Genomic DNA, 25,528 nt, shown 5'->3' with positions numbered 1-25,528 from the left:
GTGGCTGGCACCCTGAATTAGCTCTCTGAAGTTCAAAATGAAATAATATTGCTGGGAATGTTTCTTGAGTGGTGGGTGTTGGGGTTTGTGTGTGTGTGTGTGTGTGTGTGTGTGTGTGTGTGTGTGTGTGTGTGTGTGTGTGTGTGTATTTGTGTCAGTTGCATGAGAAACAGAGAGAGGGAAAGGAACATTAACGCTATTAGTGCATGTGCTGGAGCTATTTTTGTGTTATGCCTTTATGATAAACACAAAGGGTAGGAAATGCAATTAAATCTTGAACATTTAGCCACTTTATATGCATCATTTGCATATGCATATAGCTGCATAAAGCTACATTTGTCAGCACAAATAGTTTTTGCATAGACCACTACACTTTATTGATTTAAAATCACTCCTGATCTCACGTCTTAGCTTTTATCCCCCCCCCTATTTTGGCCTTTCACCTCGTATATCAACATCCTCCCACCCCAATAACACACAGTCTATCTACACAGAAACGCATACTTGCTCCCGCACACACACGCACACTTAACTCCTTCCACACTCTGTCACCACTCTGCTCTCCTTATTACTGGCAGGAAGGCAGGCTCCATGTTAAAATGGCAAGCGCAGCCGCTAACCTGAACGTTGGTGTCTGTAACCCGCTGCTAATTAAACCCACAAGACAGCAGCCAAGTGTCTTCGTCTCTATATAATGTGCGCACACACACACACACACACACACACACACAGAGCGGAGGCAGGCAGGCAGGCCCCTGGCCCCTGGATAGCTGAGCTCCCCACTACCCCTCCACATATCTGCTGCACTGTGACAAGACCTTTTAAAACGGAGGGCATTACTTATGCACCACCATGGGGAGTGTGTGTGTGTGTGTGTGTGTGTGTGTGTATATGTACAATTATATATGCATTCTTGTGTATATGTGCTTGTTTGTGCATGCTAGTAGGTGTACAGCACGTGTACACGGCTGTGTGTGTGTGTGTGTGTGCGCTTCGTCTTCTGTTTGTGTGTGTGCGCGCTTTAGTTTGACTGAACTCTGTGTTTGTGTGTCACGCGTAGACAGTTAGGGGGCCTAACTTGCTGTTCTCTGCTGGGCCTCTCTAGCCCCTGATAATACACACAGACAATTAACACAAGTGTATCATCCATATATGCTGGCTTGAGTAGATTTATTATTGGGCCCTTAGTGGACGTTGATGGCCTATACATATTCATATACACAGCTGTGGGGGAAAACCTTTGAGATGTTGTGTTCCCTTCTCTTTAAGAGAAACTGCAGCATCCAACAAAAAAAAAAAAAGTCTTTATCCGGGGGCTGAAAAACATCCGCTATGTCTCAGTTCTCCCTCCCCCTCCCTCTCTATTTATCAGTCTCTTTAGTTGCTGTTATTTGCTCTGATTTTCTCTCTTCCTTCGCTGCGTCTCTCAATCTCCATCTTTTCTTCTCGCGTTCTGACAAGGCCTTCATCACATGAGCAATTCCCTCTTCAAGGCAGAAATCAATGTTCTTCTTCTTCTAAAAAAAAAAAAAAGAGTCATAAAGAGTGAACATAAACAGTAGCCAGCCAGGCCCGACAGGAAGACACACATCCTCCACCTCAAGGTTTAAAGGATTACACCCAGAAGCTACATTTGTTTTTTCTGTTTATGTTTTCACCTATCAATTATTAGGATTTGTTTATGATTAGAAGCGACTAAAAGATCAAAGCTACAGTGTAATAAAAAAATTCTTCTGGGCATATGGGCTTGGAGGGGGATACAATAAGAAAGAGCAATGGTATTTTTATGTAATTAGAGAAGACAGTTTATAGCTCAGACAGGAGAGAAATACAAAGTTTTTTTTTTACCCACATCTCACTAAATAAGGTGTCCTTTCATTATTGTTTTCTGTCTGCTCGTCTCCTTTTTTTTTTGTCTTTGTGTGGCATTATTAATGCACAGTGGGACATGCTGCCATTTGAATATTTCATAAATGCATGTAGTAATCTGCCTGTAATCACCTTGCTAACTGGCCAGCGGTGGATGGTGTGTGTGTGTGTGTGTGTGTGTAGGGGGGGGTAACTGGCTGGAGGGCTGTCGAGAGGCCTTCACACAGTCACACAGAAAAACAAGACAAAATAAAAGAAAGACAAGCTGCTTGTCGATGAGAGGCAAACTTAATAAAGATCCCCCCTCTCCTCTTCTTCTTCTTCTTCTTCTTCTTCTTTTTTTTTTTGTAATGAGGTATCTTCAGGGACAGCGAGCAGGCCGCTCTGTGCTTTTGAAGCAGCTGTAATTCATGACACACGCCATACATCAAGTGCATAAGATAGCATTATGGGCAGTGAAATGAAAAGGGTATTTGCAACATTAGTTCTCTCATCCTGCGAGGGACGTGATTAAATGATTAATGTAATGCCCCCTTTTTGCATGCGCATTCTGAAACAGCAATTAGGCACAGGGCTGGAGGAACCCGCCAGTTTCGTCCCTCCCCTTGCCGCCGCTATCCCTCATCCAGCCCCCGCCCCACTCCGACCCCCCCCTTTTCTTAATGTTACCTCATTCTTGATTTATAATGAAAAATTTCTGAGCATTAGACCTGAAATGGTTACAAAAGTATAAGCAGGGATGAGATGGAACGGGGTTTTTTTTTTAAATGTGTGCAGTGTAATTGAAAGGTACAGAGCTATTGTGATTACAAATGTTCTATTCAGCCTTTGATTGGCAGGCCAAGAGACGGCGGCTCAATGAGTTCTTGTTTTGCACATTGCAGATAAACAAGAAATGAGGGGTATTTGGGAGAGAATAGAGGAATCTGTGTGTGTTTGTGTATCTGTGTGGAGCTTCTTGTGCGCCAATCAGTGTTTGTGCAAGTTCATGATAATGTAAGCGAGTGTGTGTGTGTGTGCGTTATTAGATAAAGTGAAAGCCAGCAAGAGAGAGAGAGAGAGATTTTGTACTCCCTCTAATGCACTGGAGGCAGTGCTGTAAATGATCATTGAAGGGTCTGCAAGCTAACCTATAATTACTGGAGATAAAGTGGCAGCTCTGGCATTTCATAAGCATGCCTCCTCAAAGCTTGCTTTGTGAGTTTGTCACCAATGATCATTTAGATAGAGGCTCATTACCCAGCATCACAACACTTTAGAAACCCCTCTTTCGCCCCATATTTGTGTGTGTGTGTGTGTGTGTGCGCGCGCCTCTGCATATGTGTGCTTTACCAGGAATAAAGGTCTATCTTAATGGTGAGGCTCTTTTGTGTCCTACAGACGAAATCCAATCAAGACAAAAACCCTCATTGACTGTTATGGCTGTCTGGCTGCCTTTTTCTTCTAATGAGGCGAACACACCAGATACATTTAATATGTCTGCCGCCGGATAATGCACCTTCAGTCGAAGAGCCGCTTTTGTGTGTCAAATGTTGCCGGTGTTAAATTGTGTGTATTGTTTTCGGTAAACGAAGGAGACAAAGCCGTTCTGCTGGGCTAGCATCTTTTATTCTCTATAGAAAGCAGCGGCAGCGCTCAGGGTGGCACTGAAGTTCGCCATCTAAACTGACGCGGGCCCATTGTCATGTTAAACATGGCACCACACACCGTCATGTTACTTCTAATTACCTCATTTCAGAGTGGAACAATGGTTCCTAACAGGATCCTATAGATAATTGTCCCAGTATAGAAATATTATCATTAAAACAAACAGTGGTGAAGTTGATACTGTAATTATCATCCTCCATAATTTTGATCATGGCGAAAATGAATGTAATTTGCCATTCTCCTGCCAGCTTTGACATGCGTGATAGATTTTAAAGTTGGCATGTAACATCTCTCTCTGTCTCTCTGTCTGTCTGCGTGTCCGTCCCTCCACCTCCAGGCACCTAAACAGTGAACATGCCCTCGACGACCGGAGCACAGCCCAGTGTAGAGTCCAAATGCAAGTCGTACAGCAGCTGGAAATCCAAGTAAGTTTTTCCTTTTCAGGTAATAAAGAGCAAAAAAAACACACCTCAGTGCAGAGTTGGAACAAAAGCTATATGTGCTGTTCCCTTTTTGCCATTGTCAGGTTTTACTATAGTGAAAGTCATTTTCTCATTTAAGCTTCTCATCATGCAGTCAAAACTTTATTTTTTAAAAGTTTTGTGAGCGAGAGAAAGGCCATACTGTGGTCTGCTTAATACTTCTAGACAAGCAGGTCCTGCTGAATTCAACAAAGCCACTAAACAAAGGAATCCTCAGGCCTTACAACGAAAGCCATTATGGCTGTTTTAATTGAATTAAGCGTGTGCTTTATTTTCTCTGCTTTCTTTTTTTTTCCTCTCTCTCTCTCTCTCTCTCTCTCTCTCTCTCTCTCTTTTTCTTTCCAATTAATAGCGAGCGCATCTCTCCCGGTCTGCTGTGTTAATTAACTGCACTTTGCACCTGAAGAAAGCTCAAAAGGAGGGAACTATTTTCAGTAGGTGGAGCGTGACCTTATTAAGAAGTCACGCTGGCTAGATAATGAGAGCGCTGATTGAGCGACATTATTACTCAGCACTGCCGACAACCTCTCCTCTTCCTTTAGAAACAAATAGATATGTATGTTTAAACAAGGTGCCAGCTGGAAATATTCAGTCTGCCAGTCAAAACCAGGCCTCCAGGATCTGAGTATTTGGGTCAGAGCTAACCAGTTTTCCTCAATATATGAAGTCATAATTATTTAAATGTCTCAATACTAATATATTAGGAGTATGATAAGTGTTAGGCGAGAGTCCTAAGGCCTGCTTGAAGCCAAGCATTTCCACATATTTATTTTCTGCTCTGATAAACAGTTTGTATTTAATTGTGAGGCATCTGGTGGGGTTTTAAAACCAGATAAAGTCTGTAGGCGTGAACGAAAAAAAAAAAAAAACAGAATAGAAAAAAGGATTTATATTATTTATTTCATTTTATTTCATTTCCTGTGTTTTGTTTTTCATTGAAACTCAAAGCTACTGAAGCCTGCGCTTTACAGTGTGACCAATTACAGTGGTGCACTTGTGTTGTCTGTCCTGTCTCTTCTCTTTCCTCCCTCTTTTCATTCCTTACTCCCACCATCCCTCTCTTCCTCTCTCTCTCTCTCTTTTTTTTTTTTTCCACGAGAGCCATCACTAGTAATGAGGCCCAGTTCTGTGTATGTGTGCACCTCTGTGTGTGTGTGTGTGTGTGTACGCCTACTTTCTTGTCTGTTTCTCTGTGTGTTTGGTCCTTGTGTGTGTATATTAAGGGTGTGGAATTGAGGGGGCGGAGGGGGGGTCGAGCTTTTCACATGGTCTAGTCCCTGTCACTCCCTGTGAATTAGATTGATGATAGGCGATGGCTGGGGCCACTAACTGGACCGGGGAGGCGGGGCCACCTGGCACCCTGTTTGGAAGACCCCTTCACCTCTCAGCAGCTGCTGGCTGCGCTCCATCCCCCTAACAGTGTCCACAGGACTTTGAGCAGACACTCAGGACCACCTAATTTATGGCCCAACTAGCTTGTTACTGTCAGAGCCTCGCTGACCTAAATTTTGCTATTGACAAAAAGATGAAATGCTATTTGTTTTGCCTGACCTGTCTGCACTCCTCCACCCACCCCTCTCTCATATTCTCCTCACATCTCCAGCAGAACTGTTTGGTTTATATCCAACCTTTTTCTTTCTTTCTCCCTCTCCCACCCCAGTCTCATATTCTTTATTCTCATCCTTTCTCTATTCCTCTCCTCTCCACTCTGCTCCTCCACTCTAATGTACTCTCTTCTTCTTCTTCTTCTCTCTTAACAGCTTTCTAAAGAACGTGAGCGTCTTCAGGCGATGATGGCCCACTTGCACATGCGGCCCTCGGAACCCAAGTCATCTCCCAAACCAGTGAGTGCATATTACTCCGGCTACCGTAAACAAGCTTGGCTATGAATGAGGCTCCCGTACAGAAAATGAACAGTTTAACCCACCCTGCAGTTGTGCGAGTGAGTGACCGAAGATGAAAAGGGAGAATGGGATTTGTAATACAGAGTTACATCTGCTTCTTATCGGGTATTTTGCGCCACGAGAGGACAATAGAGTTTGGAAAGTGTATTAGATGGCAGAGCGGCGGAGTCCTTGGCTAAAACGCAGGGTCATTTCTTTGTGATAGATATAATAGCCAAAACAACCTGTTGGCAGCTGATGACTGTTTGGCTCGGTGGCCGCAGTAGCACGCAGAAGTGGAATGAGAGAGGAGAAGATGTGTCATTTTAACAACAAACACCTGAAAATTACAGCTGAGTGGTGAAGATGGTGTGATGTTGACATAAATACCCACAGTGCTGCTGAAATTGGTTACAGAAGAGGGGAGGGAAAAAAATCCCAAATTGTGAAAGGGGTCATTGAAGAAGGAAAATGATGTCATTCCACATTTTTCTTTCTCTTGCCTTTTTCTTTTCGATTGAATGATTACGAACACGTTCCTCCCGAACCGGTATTTGAATTTAACGTTAAGATGATACATTTTTGCAAACATTATTTCCTCACAGTTTTAGACGTTTTGAAATATTTGAGAGCAAAACATTGTTAGCGTGTTTCCGCTGCTTAGTAAGTGCCTACTTTCAATAGAATAATTTCCCTCATCACCTCTCATCATAGAATGTAGATAATCACAAGATAGCATAATTATCCCATAATTCCATCAGGAATCAAACTCCCTTTTTATTATTCAATCTTTGTCTCTCTCTGTCTCTCTCACTCTCTCTTCGTAGCTTTTTTTTTTTTTTAATCTTCAAAACTCCAGCAGCTTGGTTCCATCTCATCCAATAAAGAATTTGCAGCCTATAATCCATGCCTGAATATGAATGAATGATGCTAATGAAGTATTGCATTACATAAAGCACACATGAAAGAGCAGCTAATTGCATTTGATGGTGGGGGAAATTCAGACAGAATTCTTAAACGAACAGTTAAGTCCTCAGTTGTAAGGCCCGTTTTTTTTTAATATTTGTTTTTTTTAGGGGGAGGTAAGCTGAAGATTCAGCATGTCGAATGACGTGTGTGTGTGAGTCTTCTGTGCGTAAGTGAACAGATGTAACAAAAGAGAGACGGTTGGTGGATTTCAAATGGCAGCATGGATTTGCACCCAGTGGACTCACACAGAGAGATTTGATAAATATGAAGAAGTCTGGAAATAAGTCCTATTTTTTCATTAGCGAAGTCCACAAAGAAACCAAAGCCAGACGAATACAAGACACCCAGTGCACTGTCTCCAATATGACCCCATTTATTCCCTGAATCACACTTCATTAAATGCTACCTTTTGGCCATGCCATGGATGGGTGAGAATCAAAGTTAGCAAGGCTGCAAGTTCTGAATAATAAGATCTCTCTCTCTCTCTTTCTCTCAACCTTGAGTGTGTATTCAGATGAGCGGGAGGTGACGGAGTGCTCCCTCCTCCATCCGTTTGACTGTAATCAATTCTATTTCGCCCCCCCAAAAAAAAAAAACTCGCCCGCAAACATGTCACGCTTGTCGCTGTGTCTCGTAGGTGAAGAGGCGGCTAAAAAAGGACGGGAAATTATGTTTTAACATTATAAATATACATGCCCATACACACACACACACACACACGAAGGCATTTACTTTGAATTTGGTTTGCATATTTTGAGGTGTTTTCCGCCACGCAGAGTGCGAGTGTTTATCAAATTGCCTTTTGAGGAAATGCAGTCGGTATTTTCGCAGCTCAGTGTTTGGTTTGGGCGCCTGTAGCAGGATGCAGACACGCCGTCATGACCTCATCCAGTGCGAATTAAATGAAAGAAATAAAGATTTGCACAAGACGTACTTCCATGATTCCGCTACTGCATCAAGTCAGCGAATGTGCGTTTGTTAAATAGAACATTAAAACAGTAAGAGAGAAAGACATCGCAAAAGATTAGGTTTTAGGTCGATGAATCAATCAGACCTCTTGATGCAGATGTATAAACTTTCTATAACCCCTCAACTCTCATCCTCATTCTCTGTACTCAGCAGAGTTCTGTATATGCACCCAGCTCTTGTCCCAGCCCATCACTGTAGCAGCTCATTACAGCTAAGTGGGCATATAATTATCAGCCCGAAAACCCCTCCATCCACCGCAGTCTCTCAAACTTGACATTTTATCGTATTTATCAACACATGCCACAAATGACCGCCGATACCTTTTCTCCTCCGCCTCGCTCCTCCGTCTCTCAGCGCCTCCCCCCCCCCCCCCCCATCTCCCTTCCATCTTTCAAGTCGGTTTTAATTCAAACTCTCGCAAACGGATGCCTTCCACTTGTAGACTCACAATTAAGGCAATTTGGTTTGAATATGTAACGATGTCATTACCATTCCAACCAAATTAGCGCAGAGACTAAAAGGTCAGTTAGGAATTTTCCAGTCGGTTAGAGCCTCTCACATGAGATTTGGGAAGCAAACGCGAAAAAAGTGGTGGAAAAGCCGGACGATTAGCGAGACACAGTTGGCATTCCTGCCAGAGGTGACTTACAGCGCTCTCTGGTCCCTAATGTTGAAGGAGTGGAGGAAGAGACAAAGATAGAATGAGTGAGTGAGAATGTGAGTGTCTGGAGTCACCATGACTGTCCATGCAGGGTGTGTGTTTTTTTTTTTCTTCCAATCTTACTCTGAGAAAGAACACAGAATTCCTTGTCCACTGGATTAGGAGTGACAAATCAACTAGAACTGTAATCTCTAATGGAGAGACTTCTTGTATTGTTGATGATGTTTGAAGTTCTGTCATCAAAAGTGTCCATCCACTAGACTACAGTCATAAATTCTGCCTATAAAGTGAGACAAAATATAATATTTGCTTCACGTGCCTCAATTTAGTTTGCATTGATTGCTTACTTACAGTGACCTTGCTGGCTGTTCTAACCAGGAGTTTAGCTGTTGGTGTTAGTCCACAAAACCTGGTCAAGATTAAGGCTTTATATGGGTCGAAAAACATGAAGTTTCTATAGTAACTATAGGGTTATTTAGCGTCATAAAAACCCTTAAAATACGTATTTGTCTGGACCTTTAGTCCTATAAGCCATAAGCTGTTCTTCTGTTGAACTACATTACATCATCCAACATAATGGTGCAAGAGAAGTCATAGATGAAGACCCAAGTGTTTTTTTTTTCTTTTTTGGATAGCAACCTTAGTATTTACCCATGATGCAGCATTAGTCTTGTATAAATAGCCAATCAACTGCAGCCAATTACACTCTCTAACTGGAATCCACTCGCTGGTTCCACTTGTAATAGCAGGATTTTTGGCTGAGGTGTCTCTGAGTTGCTGCCGGTATCTTTTTAAAATAGTAACACTACAGTCACTAGTTAACCCTTTCAGACCAAAGGGGATCATGACATGAGTAGGATTGTGGTTGTGGACCAGGGTCGATCAATTGACACCCACAGCAGACAAGGTTTTACCAGCTCATTGCCTCGGCGTGAACAGCTTATGGGTGGTTGCAGTGGGGGAGCTAGGGGGGGGAGGGAGGGAGGGTGGGAGAGATAAATAGAGAGATAAAGAGAGATGGGGCCGGGATAACACGGAGGCTGATCGTTGGATAATCTTGAACAGCGTGCTCTAATTAGAATTCTTATGATACAATTTGGTGGTTGTAATTAGTGGAGATGGGCTGGCTCCTCTCCACGAGCCTTGTTAGTGGAAACACAGCTGTGTTAGAGAGAGGGAGAGCAGACACTCGGCTCTGTCGGAGAAACCACAAAATAATGCCTTCCTCTCTCTCTCTCTGTCTCTCTCGCTTTCTCTCCCTCCCTCTCCCTGCTACTTCTATTTGTATCTGTCATCTTTCCTCCGCTACAGCTCAACTTGGTGTCCAGCGTCACCATGTCCAAGAACTTGCCCTCAGCATCGCCCCCCAACTTACCTCAGACACCCACCACGCCCACGGCGCCGATCACGCCCATGGCCGCCATGCCCCAGGTGCCGTCGGTACTGGGAGGAGCCAACGTCCCCAGTATGGGAGCCATGCGCCGACGCCACTCGGACAAATACTCCATGCCCCTGTCGTCAGGTAGGACCAACTACTCAGCGCTGCACTGCACGTCACACACATACACACACACACAAGCACACAGATATATGCTCTGTCAGTGCAAACAATTCACTTTCAAGCAAATGCGTTCACAATGTTACATGTAAATACCTCGAAAAATTTCAGTTTTATTAAATTGCCTGAATAAAATGTGAATTGAGCCTGACACACACACACACACACACACACTGATCCATTGAGGTATTAAATCATGTCACTGATTTGACTTGGATTAAAATTCAATTCAGAATTTGTTGACTTGATTGTTTTCCTTTTTTAATCTGAATTTCCATTCGAAGTTAATGACATCACGACGTTGAAATAGCAAATGACGTGTGATACCTCACCCCTGAGCACTGCACTATTAATAGCACTCACCCATAATCGTATTCTAGTACTTTTTTAACACACACACACACACTGTGCATACATACAGACTGACATAAACACACATGACCACAGATGCTTGTTGGTCTTGCCAATGTGTGATGTCTGGGTTGGTTTATAAAAGCAAGCCAGTGTTTAATCACTCTATATGTAAATAGACAAGAACTTCCTCTGTGCATAAATATTACATGAATGTTAATTAAGTTCAAATAATGGTGGAAAAATACAATATTTATTGCATTAAGACATTCCATGTATTTAAGCTTTGCATTTTAAACGGTCCGTCTTTGATGTTTATATTTACTCTGTCTGTGTTTAGTGTGAAGACACATAAATTATTCAACTTCACCATAACTAACTACACGGATCTCATTTTATGGATGTATTAGTGTTTAAGATCTCTCGCGAGAGAGATTAATTAAAAATGCATTTTGTTAGACATGGAAAATGCTGATTTGATGTGCCCCCTCTAACCTACCCCACTGCACCCTCTTTTTCTCCCCCGCCCCCCTTGTCTCCCCTCTCTGTCCCCCCTCCCCTCCTGTGATTTGATGAAACCTTGAGTATTTTCAATACCTAAAGGAATAAAATTTACCAATTATTTCAGGTGGTGACACAGTATTTATTTTTCCAGAGATCGCCCCAAACTACGAGTTTTATAAGAACGCAGATGTCAGACCGCCATTTACTTATGCAACCCTCATAAGACAGGTGAGTGGGAAATAAATTAACTTTGCCTGATTAGATTAAAATTAATTGCTGCATGAATCATGGCAGCGCGCTCAATCCGCTGGTGTGCGTGCGTGCGTGTGTGTCTGTCAGTTACGTGGTCTCGTTAGTAAACCATTATTTGATGTCATCTCATTTCAGGCTATCATGGACTCTGCCGACATGCAGTTAACGCTTAATGAAATCTACAGCTGGTTCACACGCACATTCGCCTACTTCAGACGCAATGCTGCAACTTGGAAGGTAACCTTGATGAACCCTCACCCCCCACCCCTTCAACCCACACACACAACCCTCCACCTGCACCCCGCGGTGCCCTTTCACTCCTCTTACAGTAAAGACTACTCCTTCCTCTCGCTGAAGTCAAAAACAAAACCTCAATAAAGCATATATTTACTCAGTGCTCCTCTCCCCTTCCCCTCGAACAGAGCCCATTCTCTCTCTTATTTATTTTTTCCGCCATTCTGCCTTCTCTGTTTGGAAATGACAGCTGAAAGAATTATTCTGCCTCAGATATCGTTTTCTAATTTGGTGCAATTAATAGCAGAGGCTTGGCGTGGAGAGGAGAGGTGCTCTGACGCACTAATTATACAGCAGCCACTCCATCATCAGCACCTTTTGTTAAGAGAGACACCCCACCTCCTACTCCTGAAACCACCTTCTCTCGCATATCATTGGTTAATTAGGAAGAAAGATGGCTGTTTGCCTGTTAACCAGCTCTCAACCGCGTTTGAAGGGGCTAGGCCGAAGACACGCGCACGCAGGAGCCTCACATGTACACACACACACCAAACACATGAACTGCGTCTAAGAGAGGGGTTAAGGGTGTGTTCATGTGGAACTAAAGCTGGGAGTAAAGTGAGAATTGGCCTGTCATGGAGGGAGCACTCTTTATTTACCCACACAAAAGGGCCCATTTGTATATCTGTCCCGACAACTTTATTGTCCTGTCTGCCTCCACAAAGATGGTAAAAAATGTCTTTTCCCGCAGCACATGTTTTAACCAGAAGTGTGTCTGCCTGCTGATAAAGAAAGCCTCGACTCGAGCGTCGGTGTCTTCAGCGTTTTTTTTTTTTTTTTTTATCCCGTGGCCCCCGCACGCCATTCGTTAGCCGCCTTTAGCCTTTGTGGCTGCACAGAGGACTGGAGGGGAAAAACTCAAACCAGCCGCTCATCAGTATGCAAGACATGGCGCAGCACTAGATTTAGCAAAGTGAATTAATTTGGATTTGGGATGCAAATGAAGCACATGGGCGTGTGATCACCAATTCAGGAGGGCATGCGAAACGATCGGTGCCCTTTTCTAGTTTGTTAGGTACAGTACGGGCAATGTTTTGCTGCGTAATAATGTTATGACAAGATATGTTCTCCGAGGTTTTGTGGCTTTTGTTATATATTTTCAGCACAAGACAAGACGAGCACATGCATATGTGTCTTTTTTAAATGTTCTTTTTTTCCAGTCTTGGTTCCCCCCCCCCAAAAAAAAAAAGAAGAAAAAAAAAAAGTTCCTTTGTTCCTGTGATACAATAGCAATGATATCACAATGACATTAGAAATATCTCGTCTCCGTGTCTCCCACCCTGCACACAATAACCAAGGTGATCTATTTACATCTACAGCTCCACAATTCCCTTTGTAAGTATTAGTGGGATGATCAGCGATGGGTTTGTCATTTGATTAACAGAGAGAATTTGTTTTAAAAAAAAAGGAGGAGAGGGGGGGTGAAGAAAGAAATGAAAGGTAGTTTAATATCTCAGCTTGGTCTCATCAGCTCAAAAGAGGGATCTAGCCCCCCACCACCACCCCACTTTCTCTCTTTCTCTCTCTCTTTTTCTCTCACCCCAGAAGCTTATTAGTTCTAACTATATAGCATGCATAATAAAACTGCTCATTTGCTCATTAATATTAAAATTATCATATTCAGAGCCATGGGCATTAAGATCAATCAAATCCTGGGATTTTCAGGTCAGATGCGAGATCTGCTTATGAGTTTTTTTTTTTTTTTTTTTTTCTGAATCCCTTTTTCTTGGTGAAAGAGCAGTACACACCAAGCTAAGGGAGATGATAAATACGAGAGGCAGGAATATTAAAGCCAAGGTTATTATTTGTAGAGTCTGATGCATGTTTTAATTATGGTCATATGGTCATATTAATACGAGGGCTTTTTTTTTTTCCTCCTCCTGTTGGTTTTCTTATTTTGTAATTAATGAAAACACCTCACCAGTTTGCTGCACGACTGATATATTGTGTTTTAATTTAAATCCGGCTTTGATAATAAATTTGAGAGATAACTGTGTCATGTAAGCGTGTATTCAACCACCAGATTGACACCACATTGAGGTTATTTGGACATATAGATGTCAGATACAGTTCACCTTAATCCTCCTTATTCATGCACTCACACACACACACACACAGATACAAGGGCCTCCTGATGACTGTCTTTCTTCTTGCAATACTGTCATCTTTAAAGCGATGTGTCCATTAAGAGAAATGCTTTTCCAGAGCAGAAAGGGTTACTGACATCACCATTATCAAGGCCGGCATTACCACTTCTGTCACCACCATAAGCCATTCGCTATGCTGATTACCTCCTTTTAGCCTACTTACTCTGATTGATATGTACTGTGTGCAGGACTTGTAAGAGCATTCGCTCTCACTCAATTTTTACTAATTAAATCAATGGTGCGTGAATGTTGAGAATTTCTTTCAAAATGCAAGAAAAAAAATCTATTTTACAAGCGTCTTTTTTTTTTTCTTGATGGTTAATGAATGAATGATTCGTTTTTTTTTTTTTTTTACCTCATCCCTCTGACCCGTGTGTGTTGTTCTGTCTCCGCAGAACGCCGTTCGCCACAACCTCAGTCTGCACAAGTGCTTTGTGCGCGTGGAGAACGTGAAGGGGGCGGTGTGGACAGTAGACGAGGTGGAGTACCAGAAACGCAGGTCGCAGAAGATCACAGGGTACGAATTCTGTCACCTCTCCCTTAGATCTCGATCTGAAGGTCAATGACATGTAGAGGGATCATAAAGAATCAGAGGCCCGAAATTCTGCACACTCCTTAGTGACACACCTTCCTGTCTCTCTTTTTCTGTCTCTTTGTTCATATATTCTGTGCAGTCTCCTCGCTGTGCCATTTGTTCTTTAGTCACTAATAACTTTTTGTTTCTTTTTCTTTCTTTTTTTTACCTTTTCCAGAAGCCCATCACTTGTCAAGAACCTGCCCTCCAGTCTCGGCTATGGAACTGCACTAAACGCCAGCTTACAGGTATGAACCGAAAGCGCCAGAGAACCTCTGACTCACCGGCTGCCTGCGTGTATGACTGACAGGCAGGACTGCTGCCTGACTGATTGACCAATTGAGTTCCTGAATGACTGTGAACAATAGGGCTCCACATTAGTACTCACACTCATCAGAGGAAGTTTCTTTTTTTTCCGGTTTCTCTCCTTTGGTGTTTCTATATCTCTTCCCTCACCCTTTCCTCCTCCTTTCTTTCTCTCTGTCTCTTTCTTTCTCCTTCCCCCTCTCTTTCCTGTACAGTCAGACTCAGAAGGCCACCCTGTGGTCGGACCAGGAAGCAACTCTCCCTCCTTCTCTTCCACTCTTTCTTCCTCCTTTCAGCTGCGGCAAGCCACCCTAGATTGATAGCGGCGTGTGCAAATGCAAGGGCATGTGCATTAATATTTATCTAAGCTGTCATAAATGATTTGGCTTCATAGTGTACGCTGGCGAGGTGCTCATGGCAAAAACTTTAAAAATTTAATCACTGTATATAACTTTAATGCGCAGCAGGCGAAAGTGTCAGGAGTTTTTTATTATTTTCAGGTAAAGTTTTGGGGGGACTTTTTTTTTTTAATAGCCACACCACACAAGGGCATATGAATGGCAGCTGGGGGGAGGTAGTTGTCAGCAAGGTGTCACAGGGGGAAAAATAGCTTGCAAAAGAATAAAAAACTTAAGCATGAGACAACTGTTTTAATAATTACTACGTTAAATCTTACCATTCTCACAGCTGGCACTTTTTCCTCTTGTATCACTCTTCATGCCTCCACCTCTCTCTGCCTCCTGTCTTTTACACTCTTGAGCCTATTTTTACCAACAACCTCCCTTCAAACTGTATTCCTCAACCATCTCTCCTCCTTGTCCACCTCTCCTGCAGGCTGCCCTTGCAGAGACCTCCCTGCCTTTGCTGGGGACCCCCGGCCTCATGAACAGCGGCTCGATGGGAGGCAGCTGCCACGGCCTCCTCGGCGGAGACCCGTCCGGCCTGATGGGCGGGAGTCCACCCGGACTTTTGGGCGGCAGTCCGCCTGGACTGATGGGTGGCAGCCCCCCAGGTACGCTGAGCGGCAGCCCACCGAGCCTGATGCAGTCCGCCCACGATGAGCTCAACGGCTCGCTCGACCACCTGGACACCAACGGACACAGCAGCCCCGGATACTCCCCACCAGTACACATGTGAGTTCTGCAGCTTATTGTATTGTATGCACACACAGGCATGAATATATGAGAATTACATTATAATTCAGGCTTATTGTTTTATGTAAAAATGTAAATTCTTCAGTGTTGAAAACATTTGCACATTTTTAATGATTTATTATTATTCTATTACTGTGAGGGACTCATTATTTTTTTCTCTTTACATTTTATTTACTCTGTCTTCTGAAAGAAATACATTTTTAAGAGTTGGCACATGAACTCTGATTGAAATTGATCTGCATCTTTGAAAAAAAAACTATTTAATTATTGATGAACACTCATAAAAACAAAAAATCTGCCTCTGTAATGCACCTACACGGTATTAAAAGCAAACCCAGATGTCACAGACTCTAAACTCACTACAGCCACGTAAGTCCACAGACACCCAACGATGTGAACTCATTATCCTTTAACCCACAATCCCTCCCTGCTCACTCACTACCGTATCTGAGAGATAATTGTGTCCTACACAGACTCACACATCTCCCATTTTTTATGAGGAGCTATCTGAGATACCTACAGTGAATTCACTCACTGCCCTTATGCCCCTTTGTTAGTTTAATTGCCTGATATTTAACCCACAGTACCAGTATGTTCTTGAGTTTGCCATGACCTGAGGGCAAGGTTCAGTCTCTAGTATGTATTGTATCATAAGCACACTTCTCTTTGTAAATTTCAATGGCATGACGCCTCATACCTGAGGTGAGACTGACGTTTTGTGTAACAGTTTTAATTCTATAAATAATCTCTATTACACATTTGTCTTTAATTACACTACTGTCTACATTATAGGGATTTAGCTGCTATATTTTATGCAAGACTGTTCCTATTAATATTGAGCAAGTGTGGCATTAATTACGTCAAAAATCCCCCCCCCCCCCCCCCCCCCCCCCCCCCCCCCCCCCCCCCCCCCCCCCCCCCCCCCCCCCCCCCCCCCCCCCCCCCCCCCCCCCCCCCCCCCCCCCTCCCCCCCCCCCCCACCCCCCCCCACCCCCCCCCCCCCCCCCCCCCCCCCCCCCCCCTCCCCCCCCCCCCCCCCCCCCCACCCCCCCCCCCCCCCCCCCCCCCCTCCCCCCCCCCCCCCCCCCCCCCCCCCCCCCCCCCCCCCCCCCCCCCCCCCCCCCCCCCCCCCCCCCCCCCCCCCCCCCCCCCCCCCCCCCCCCCCCCCCCCCCCCCCCCCCCCGCCCCCCCCCACCCCCCCCCCCCCCCCCCCCCCCCCCCCCCCCCCCCCCCCCCCCCCCCCCCCCCCCCCCCCCCCCCCCCCCCCCCCCCCCCCCCCCCCCTCCCCCCCCCCCCCCCCCCCCCCCCCCCCCCCCCCCCCCCCCCCCCCCCCCCCCCCCCCCCCCCCCCCCCCCCCCCCCCCCCCCCCCCCCCCCCCCCCCCCCCCCCCCCCCCCCCCCCCACCCCCCCCCCCCCTCCCCCCCCCCCCCCCCCCCCCCCCCCCCCCCCCCCCCCCCCCCCCCCCCCCCCCCCCCCCCCCCCCCCCCCCCCCCCCCCCCCCCCCCCCCCCCCCCCCCCCCCCCCCCCCCCCCCCCCCCCCCCCCCCCCCCCCCCCCCCCCCCCCCCCCCCCCCCCCCCCCCCCCCCCCCCCCCCCCCCCCCCCCCCCCCCCCCCCCTCCCCCCCCCCCCCCCCCCCCCCCCCCCCCCCCCCCCCCCCCCCCCCCCCCCCCCCCCCCCCCCCCCCCCCCCCCCCCCCCCCCCCCCCCCCCCCCCCCCCCCCCCCCCCCCCCCCCCCCCCCCCCCCCCCCCCCCCACCCCCCCCCCCCCCCCCCCCCCCCCCCCCCCCCCCCCCCCCCCCCCCCCCCCCCCCCCCCCCCCCCCCCTCCCCCCCCCCCCCCCCCCCCCCCCCCCCCCCCCCCCCCCCCCCCCCCCCCCCCCCCCCCCCCCCCCCCCCCCCCCCCCCCCCCCCCCCCCCCCCCCCCCCCCCCCCCCCCCCCCCCCCCCCCCCCCCCCCCCCCCCCCCCCCCCCCCCCCCCCCCCCCCCCCCACACTTTCCCATCTTTTTTTTTTAATGGAGCTGAGAGAGAAAGTAGAGCGTTTTTAAAAAATTGATGTGCGAGTTTCAGGAATGTCTGAAACAACCTGAGCCCAGCAGTGGCCCACAGGTCTGCGTGAGCACACAGTGTGGTAAAGGTAGCATGTGGGGGAAACACGCGCGCACACACACACACACACACACACACACACACACACGGAAAGAAGAACTCCATTCTGAGACAAACAGAAATTACACATCAGTGATTCTCATCCGCTGTCCATCAAAGCTCGTGTTGCGAAGTCAGCCGACATCAGCGAACTACTTCTGTAATGGATAAAGGGTGCACTCACTCTCTGAGTGAGAACAGAACAGTGTTTAGTTTGCCCCGCCACACGTCTATACATTAATCTGTTTAGACGTGTTTACCCCTCTCTGAAATGGGGTGTTAAGTGGAGCAGATCTACCGGGCTCTAGACTCGAGAATCCCAGTGTTCCCACTCCCCCAGGTCATTCAACTTTTAGTAACTGGACAGTGCTGACTTTCTCGTCCTCTCTGGCCACGCCACCTTGACACCGACATGAGTGGCTGTGGAGGATGAGATGCGTTCATCCCTCCCTCCCTTCCATCCCCGCCTGCTGCTTTTACACTTGGCACGACAACCGCCAAAATGGAAGAAATGTGTTTTTCACGACCGGCTTTCCCAGCGTGTTGTTTTAAATAATGGAGTGGCTCGTAGCACTAAACTAAATAGTACATCACCTTGAAGGGCCTTTCTCAGGAGAGGACATCCTCAGGACAACCGAGGCAATCCAACAATTAGACAAACCTCCTCTTCCCCTCAGCGTCTAAAGGTTAATGCTATCTGCTTAACCGCAAACCAGATCGCCCCAGGCCAGGCCGCGTGTGTGTGTGTGTGTGTGTGTGCATGCATGTGTGTATGCATGTGCAATACACTCATGTACACCCTAAGGGGCAAAAAGAAGTAGCACTGTAAACCGGGAAAGACTCTTTAAAAACTCCAATGTGAGCAAATTAGTAACTTCACACAAAATTAAAATGAAGCAAAATAATTCTTGTAGTAAGCAGCTCCATCATGTCCTCCTGATAAAAAGCAAATAAAATCATTATTTTTATCTTCTGCTGTCACGTCTAATCGTTTGGTGACCACCCCTCTTTGGCGTTAGTTAATGAATTATAGTGAGATGTTATGAATGTCTTTGATTGCCCCCTCACCCTTGCTTTCGCCTCCCTTTCCTGCCCCCCACACCCCCCTCCTCAGCACACCCCAACTCCTGTCCCCCCCAACCTACCATTAGGCCCGTGGACTAATGACCTTATTTGCATCCCTGACATACCTCTGCATGATTGCTGGTGCTAATCTCCAATTGATGTGAGAGCAGGCATCTCGAGAGCACACACACACGCAGAACGTGGCAGAGCACCGCGTATTTATTACGCCGCCAAAGTCCAGCGTTTTGCTCCTGAGCGACTCAATAATGGCAGCTAGCCATTAAGTACTAAATGGCTCATCCACATATTTTAATAAAGTGTCAGAAAGCTCAGGCCCGCGAATACGATCCTGCATATTTTTTCCTCAAAGCCACACAAACACCTAATGAGCCGCATATTAAACTGGACGGATCTCACTTTGAGCCGTGTCAATTGATCGATGTGATGCATTCAAGTGCACGCTGATTGTGATTTTAATAAGTAATGGTGACAAAAAGATAATCAGGATATTTTTTTTTAGAAAACTAAGCTTGTCAACAACTGCTCATGTGGGCTCCCAAAGATGATGGCTGACGATAGTAAAATATATAAATATAAAATATGTCTTCATATGAGAAGGTATAATTGTTAATGCTGTTCATTACTAATCAAAAATGTCATTTTAGTTGGCACAGCTACATTATGGTGTGTTAAAAACCATATGTTGCTTATGGATGGATGGATTCATTTGTCCATTTTTTCAATCGATTATTTTGATCTTTTTCTCTCTAATATGCTCAAATTAAGTTTCTTTTGTCTGTTTTGATATTTAAGCACAAATATCTTTAATTTATAGTGATAAAGTATTACATTTGCTAAAGGAGTCGTAAGTGATACACTACCAAAGCTGCTGCTGTGCACATTTTCCTTCAGCTAATTTATCACCCAGTTGTTTCAGCATTAGTTGGATCCTCTAAAAGTTTACTTCTTCACAGAGATGAGTCTTTGCTTTCAGCAGGCTGTCGGGTCAGAGGGAGTGGAGTTAGTGTTTTTCTGTTTCTGTAACCTCTGGCCGAAGTGTTTCTCTTCTGCTTCTCGCTGCCTCCATGAATCTTGAGGGGCAAAAAAAAACAGAAATATTCATCGCTCCGCTCGCATCCTGCTAAGATCAGCCTCCTCTCTTCATCCCACCACATCAGAATATTAATTTACAGTATTTGGCTCTGAATATTAAAGTCATCTGTACCTTTTAAAATTCTTTTCAAATTCCTCCTCCTCCCTCCCCCCCTCCTCCCCCCTCCCTCCCTCCTTTCCACTGATGAAGGCAGCCCAGGAGAGAGGCTATGAGACGAGTCCTAACGTACTACCACTTGATAAGTCTCCCTCTCTCTCCCCACTCTCCTCTTTCAAAGTCTAGGGGGATTTTCTGATGCATCCGATGTGTCAGAAATAATTAGGTTTTGTCAGATTTATCATCGTGGCACAAACCCCTCTCCCCGACTAGGGCCCCAGATCATGTTATGCCTTGTTTGTGTGTGACAGCATTATTATTCTTGTTAGTCGCCCAACACTTTTTTTTTTTTTTTTTTTCATCCGCCCACTCCTCTGTTGTTCTGAAGGGAAAGGCGTCCTGTTCACAAGCGCTGCTTCTGCTTCCTGCCCAGCGCTTATTGACAGTGGCTAAAGATATTCATCCATTTAGAGTTAAAAACATGTATCATGGTGTCCGAGCGAACTGCCGGGGCTGAAGTTGATTAATGGCAGAACCTAGCTGCCGGTTTTTCCTCTTGAGGAGCGACATGCACAGCCCCTGCATATTAACGAGTGGCTGCGCTTTCTATTAACTAGATAAAAAAGCCTCTCCTCTGCCTTTGCTCCAGGGGGCTCAGGGATGAGAAATTCTCCATTATTTATCATGTGGCCTGTTTTTTTTTTTGTTTTTTTTCCTTCCCCTTTTTTCCTTTTTCATGTATTTCAACCTGGTGTCATCAGTAAACTTTTAAATGCCAAACATGTCTGGAACATCACAGCTTATCGGCCTTACAGGGGCCGTGTTTTTCATGCAATTTTCATGCGCTTACTTACAGTAGACGTGAGGCATCATGTCGAATTAGTGTCTGACAAACAACACGGTTGTTACTTTCACCAGATAATGCATGTAAACGGCTGTTGTATGCCTGTTGTTTTTTTTTGATGCGACAAAATATTTATCTGGTAGCTGATTATTCCAAGAGCAGTAAATTAAATTACAATCTATTTTTACCGTCTTTCTACTACTTTGTGTAGAAAAATGTATATTTGCACAGATTTAAAAAGAAAAAAACAGAGCAGTGCTATTGGCTGCAGGAATTTGTGATAAAACACATAAAAAATCTAATTTATCGCCAATGTGATTGTGCCATAGGCCACCCATTCACGTGAAGGAGGAGCCACTCAACATGGATGACGACGACTGTCCGATGTCACTGGTGACGACAGCCAATCACAGTCCAGAGCTGGACGATGACCGGGAGCTGGAGGAAGGGAACTTATCAGAAGACCTGGAGTGACTAGGATACAGCTTTTGGTCAACGTATCCCTTCACCCAGCCGCACTGTTTCTCTCACACAGACCTCCTGCAAGACTAGAAACCACTCCACAGTCCAAGCAAAACCACAGCTGACTCTCTCTTTGTCTCTCTCACCACTGGGACTATTTATTGAGCATGCATCCGGATGGACAGCGATCCGAAGGAACTCTTTGTTGCAGCCCTTTGGGATCCCCAAACATGACAGGCATGAGATGTCTGATTAAAAAAATAAAAATAAATTAAACTCTTTGAGACCTATTTCATTAGAGATGGCGTGGCCACATTACAGTACAAGGATGATGGACTCATGGATGGAGGAAAAAAACCATGAAACAAATGAGCAAATCATGTTCCGTTGAAAAGCTAGCGGCCTCATATACTGCCAAAAAGGAAGACGTTTTATGTTTGTGAATAATCCAACCCCCAGTAGTTGTTAATGTCTAGAGACAATTGCTGGTTCAATTCAAGTTGTTGCTCTGTTTATCATTTGCACAGGAGTAGTCTCAGAAATTTGTGTCACTGCCTGTATGTTGCTACTATTATGAAAACCAGTATATTATTTTTAGCTTTTTTTTCTTCTTCCTTCCTTTTTTTTCTTTTTTTTTTTTCTTAACCATCGTTAATTTCTAAAAATATATAATTTCAGACACCACCAACTGTAAATGCCATTCCCTGAATCACACCAGTAAACGGAACTGCGGTACCAAAACTGTTGTTGCAGCTGTCCAGAAAAAAAAAAAGAAAAAGAAAAAAAAGTTGGCTTCCAGTCTATTATCTGTTTGTGATATAAAGTTAAAAAACTGGAAATTCAGTTGGGGGAAAAAAAAATAGTTTGTGTAAAGCACCATTTACAAAACAAATGCATTTCTGCATAATTTTCTTCTTGCTGTTCTCCTTACCTCCTCGTTCTAAAGCTTTGTCTACCTGCAAACAGTCACAGGCAACAGCTAGAAACCAAAGCCAACACTAGCAATGGCCAATAGCTTATAGACAGAAGCCACCAAACTCCTCTTGGTCCGTCTTCTGTGACTTTAAACTAGTACAAAGAGAAGCTTTTGTTCCGCAAACTACCTTCGAATAACCTCTGGGATTGTTTTCATTTTAGCCCTATACAAAGATGATCACCAAGTAAGAAAGAGAGGGGGAAATAAATGCTGATTTTGATTTGTGTAATTTGATAACTCATAGAACGTCCACTTTGGAGATTTCCTGCCAGACGTACTGTAGGTCAAAAGTGATGTGATATATGAACTGCAGGCATTTTGTGCTGGTGATTTGACTGGTAGAGAGCAGCTAACTGTAAAAGTGGATTATGACCAAAACAAAAACATTTGTGTATTCAATGGAAGTGCAGAAACATTGTGTTGTTGTGAAGTTTATTTTCCTTTTTTTTATTTTTACTTTTTATTTGTTATGCATTGAACACATCAGATGTCATTATTTTACTTTTACGATTTGTTTTTCTAACCTGGTGAATATGTAATGTTCTAAGTGGGACTGTCAAAATAATGTCACGTCTTATTTCCGTGGCGGTTTTGTTTCCCGAGCCGCGTCGAAACCGAAACTGAAAACATCGCTAACCAAACATGAAAAATATCTAGTGAAGCCAAATAAGTCATAATTTCAAGTTGATATGAAATGATGTGGCTTGGTTACCATGTAAAAGCAAATAATAATAGCCATTGCAGAAGAGGATATCTAAGGTGAAAGTTAACCTTTTCTAGGTGATATTTGCTTTAACTTGTCATCAAATACTCATTGTGTGGTTCATAGCTTCTAAACTATATGGATACAACTGGTGTCAGCACTGATGTACTCTGTATAGGTAGCCAGCTTTTTATAACACACTTGGTATTTCTAGATACTAAAGAAGAAGTAGTTATCGTGGAGACTACGTCCCATCATTTCCCTCACAGCTAATGTCATCTAGAAAAGTGTTGTTGCTTTAACGGTCATTTCTGTTTTCAGTAAACCAAAGTTACACAAAATTCTGCCTCCTCTTGTATGGGATAAAAAAAAAAAAACCCGACCACACACACACACACCCTGTTGGAGACAAGCATACATGCGCACACATACATACACACACACACAGATCCCAACTTTTGCCAACCTTCTTGTTCCGGTTTACTCTTCTACTCAGCTGCAGAAAATGCATGCTGTCAAAGAGCCGACGAGTGGCTTTGTATCGTGCTGGAACGAGCGACGCGTCTGCCCGCTTTGACCAAAGTGGAAACACTGTGCTTATGTTGTTTTCAAGTGTTGTGCCAAGTCGAGGAATTGGCTGTAAGAGCTTAACACGCAGACACGTGCAGTACTTTACAAACACACAGCATGTAAAGTACACACACACACCTACACACACACACACTCACATGCCAGTTCCACGTCAAGAGGGTACTGGGCCCAGGAACAAAGCTTATCCCTTCAATACTTAGCTGGAGTCAGCAAAACGACTTGAAGACGACGTTCTTAATAATCTTATCACACCAAATAAAAAGGACGCTGCGTCTTTCAAAAGAAAAAAAAAAGAAAAAAAAAAGGGTTCTCCCACTTACCCAAAAAGGCTTTCTAAAAGCTTCTACCTCTGCACAACAAATTCAGAACAATTATGACAGATTGCACGAGTTATTAGAATGCCACAAGAGCTGTTACACTTTACTACGCTTGTCTCATAGGACGTGGCTCCAAACCAACGTTTACATTCCCTGCGTCAAGATATGGAAGATTTGCATTGTAATAGGTTGTCCTCAAACATTTGTAGAATGATAATGTATAGATTACCTGTAAGGGAATATTGTGTTTTAAAAAATGCATGTCTAAAAATCATTTGGTGGACTGGAAACAAGAACCAATAAAAAGAATATAATAAAAATCATCGGGACGATGGCCTCAATGTACGTACAATGCATAGGAGTGCATTACCTCAGATATACTGTTTTGGGAGGGATAAAACCTGTCAGCCACAGAATGCATATTACCTGTAGATTTGCATGGGTTTTGTATAAATTAAGTAAAAAAAAAAATGTCTAAAATAGTTGCTTGCACATAATACCAGAAAGACCTCCAGAACTGCGATCTGCTCCTCCACTAGATTTTAGGATTGTCTGGATTTTCTGGGTTGATTTTGTCTGTATTTTGATAACTGTGCATACTTATGTAAAAAAATGTTGGTGGACCCATAAATTTACCAGACTTTTTTCTAAGAGGAAAAAAAAATCTCAGTGTTTCTTTTCTGACTTACCTGAATTTTTACTGTTTCTCTCTCATTGCTCGCTAAGAATAGCAAACCTGCTTTTTCTGCATCTGCTTTGCGTAGCTGTAAGGCTTAACCTAATGTGTGTATTTATTGCTTGTACCTCTGTGCATACTTTATGAAGCATTATGTCTGGCAGTTGAGTCATGTATCCTTTCTACTGCTATCCTTCTCTAATAATTGGGAATATGATCCCCCTATGTATACAGTAAATTGGGACTGTAGCAAACATATGTTTATGTAATTGGTGAAGACTTTTTTTTTTTTTTTTTGGTTTCATTTCCTTTTGATCAAGATTCAACTACTTTTTTTGATACTTTTCATTACTGTGTACTGTGTCCATACGTTAAAGGTTCTCTGACATTAGAAGGTCATGGTTGAGAATTGTAACAGACGTTATTATTTTCTGTATTCATGGCATTTCACTGCTGAATAAAATAAAGGACCAAAACTTGGAATTTGAAAAGCAACTGTCTACCTCCAGCATCAGAGAGTATTTTTTCCCCCTCCGCTGTTACACATATATCTTTTATTCTACAAAGACACAGCCATGAAGATCTAGCTGGCATTACACTTTTAACGTTTCAGGAGCTGCTACTTCAGAGATGTGAAGGAAGGGGTTGGGAAAAAAAAACAATTAAAGTTTAATGTATATGTTACAAGGCTTTGTTCCAGCTTGCAGCACCTAGAGTCTTGTTTAGAAGAGCGGGACAAGGCACTGTATTGCCCACCCCTCTGGACCTGTAATGGGTTTAGCCTGTGTGTGATTCATGCCCACTGCTTTTATGTATCACAAGCATGTCCCAGTATACACAGAAGTACTGCTGTGTACCATTTTTTTTTTGAAAAGCTTTTGTAAGAAGTGACTTACCCAGCTAGGAATCATTTCTGGGCT

General features: G+C 44.6%; 1 protein-coding gene across 7 annotated transcripts in view; it reads left to right on the top strand.

The window, feature by feature from the left end:
- The window catches only part of foxp2 (forkhead box P2), a 104,599-nt gene extending 79,496 nt beyond the window's left edge, over positions 1–25,103 (top strand). For 5 of the 7 annotated variants that reach the window (XM_027272089.1, XM_027272088.1, XM_027272090.1 and 2 more), the window contains 9 exons: positions 3,854–3,941; positions 5,759–5,842; positions 9,792–10,002; positions 11,018–11,121; positions 11,281–11,382; positions 13,982–14,103; positions 14,339–14,408; positions 15,301–15,599; positions 21,213–21,357. In XM_027272089.1, the coding sequence (XP_027127890.1) occupies positions 3,854–3,941; positions 5,759–5,842; positions 9,792–10,002; positions 11,018–11,121; positions 11,281–11,382; positions 13,982–14,103; positions 14,339–14,408; positions 15,301–15,599; positions 21,213–21,357 (1,225 nt within the window). Of the gene's footprint in view, positions 1–3,853; positions 3,942–5,758; positions 5,843–9,791; positions 10,003–11,017; positions 11,122–11,280; positions 11,383–13,981; positions 14,104–14,338; positions 14,409–15,300; positions 15,600–21,212 lie in introns of all 7 variants that reach the window. The other 2 variants (XM_027272091.1, XM_027272092.1) reach the window with 2 other exon arrangements.
- Positions 25,104–25,528: the final 425 nt, after the last annotated feature.

This window comes from Larimichthys crocea, chromosome XX (genome assembly GCF_000972845.2).
Source record: "Larimichthys crocea isolate SSNF chromosome XX, L_crocea_2.0, whole genome shotgun sequence".
NCBI lineage: Eukaryota > Metazoa > Chordata > Actinopteri > Sciaenidae > Larimichthys > Larimichthys crocea.
This window is presented reverse-complemented; position numbering and strand designations above follow the sequence as displayed.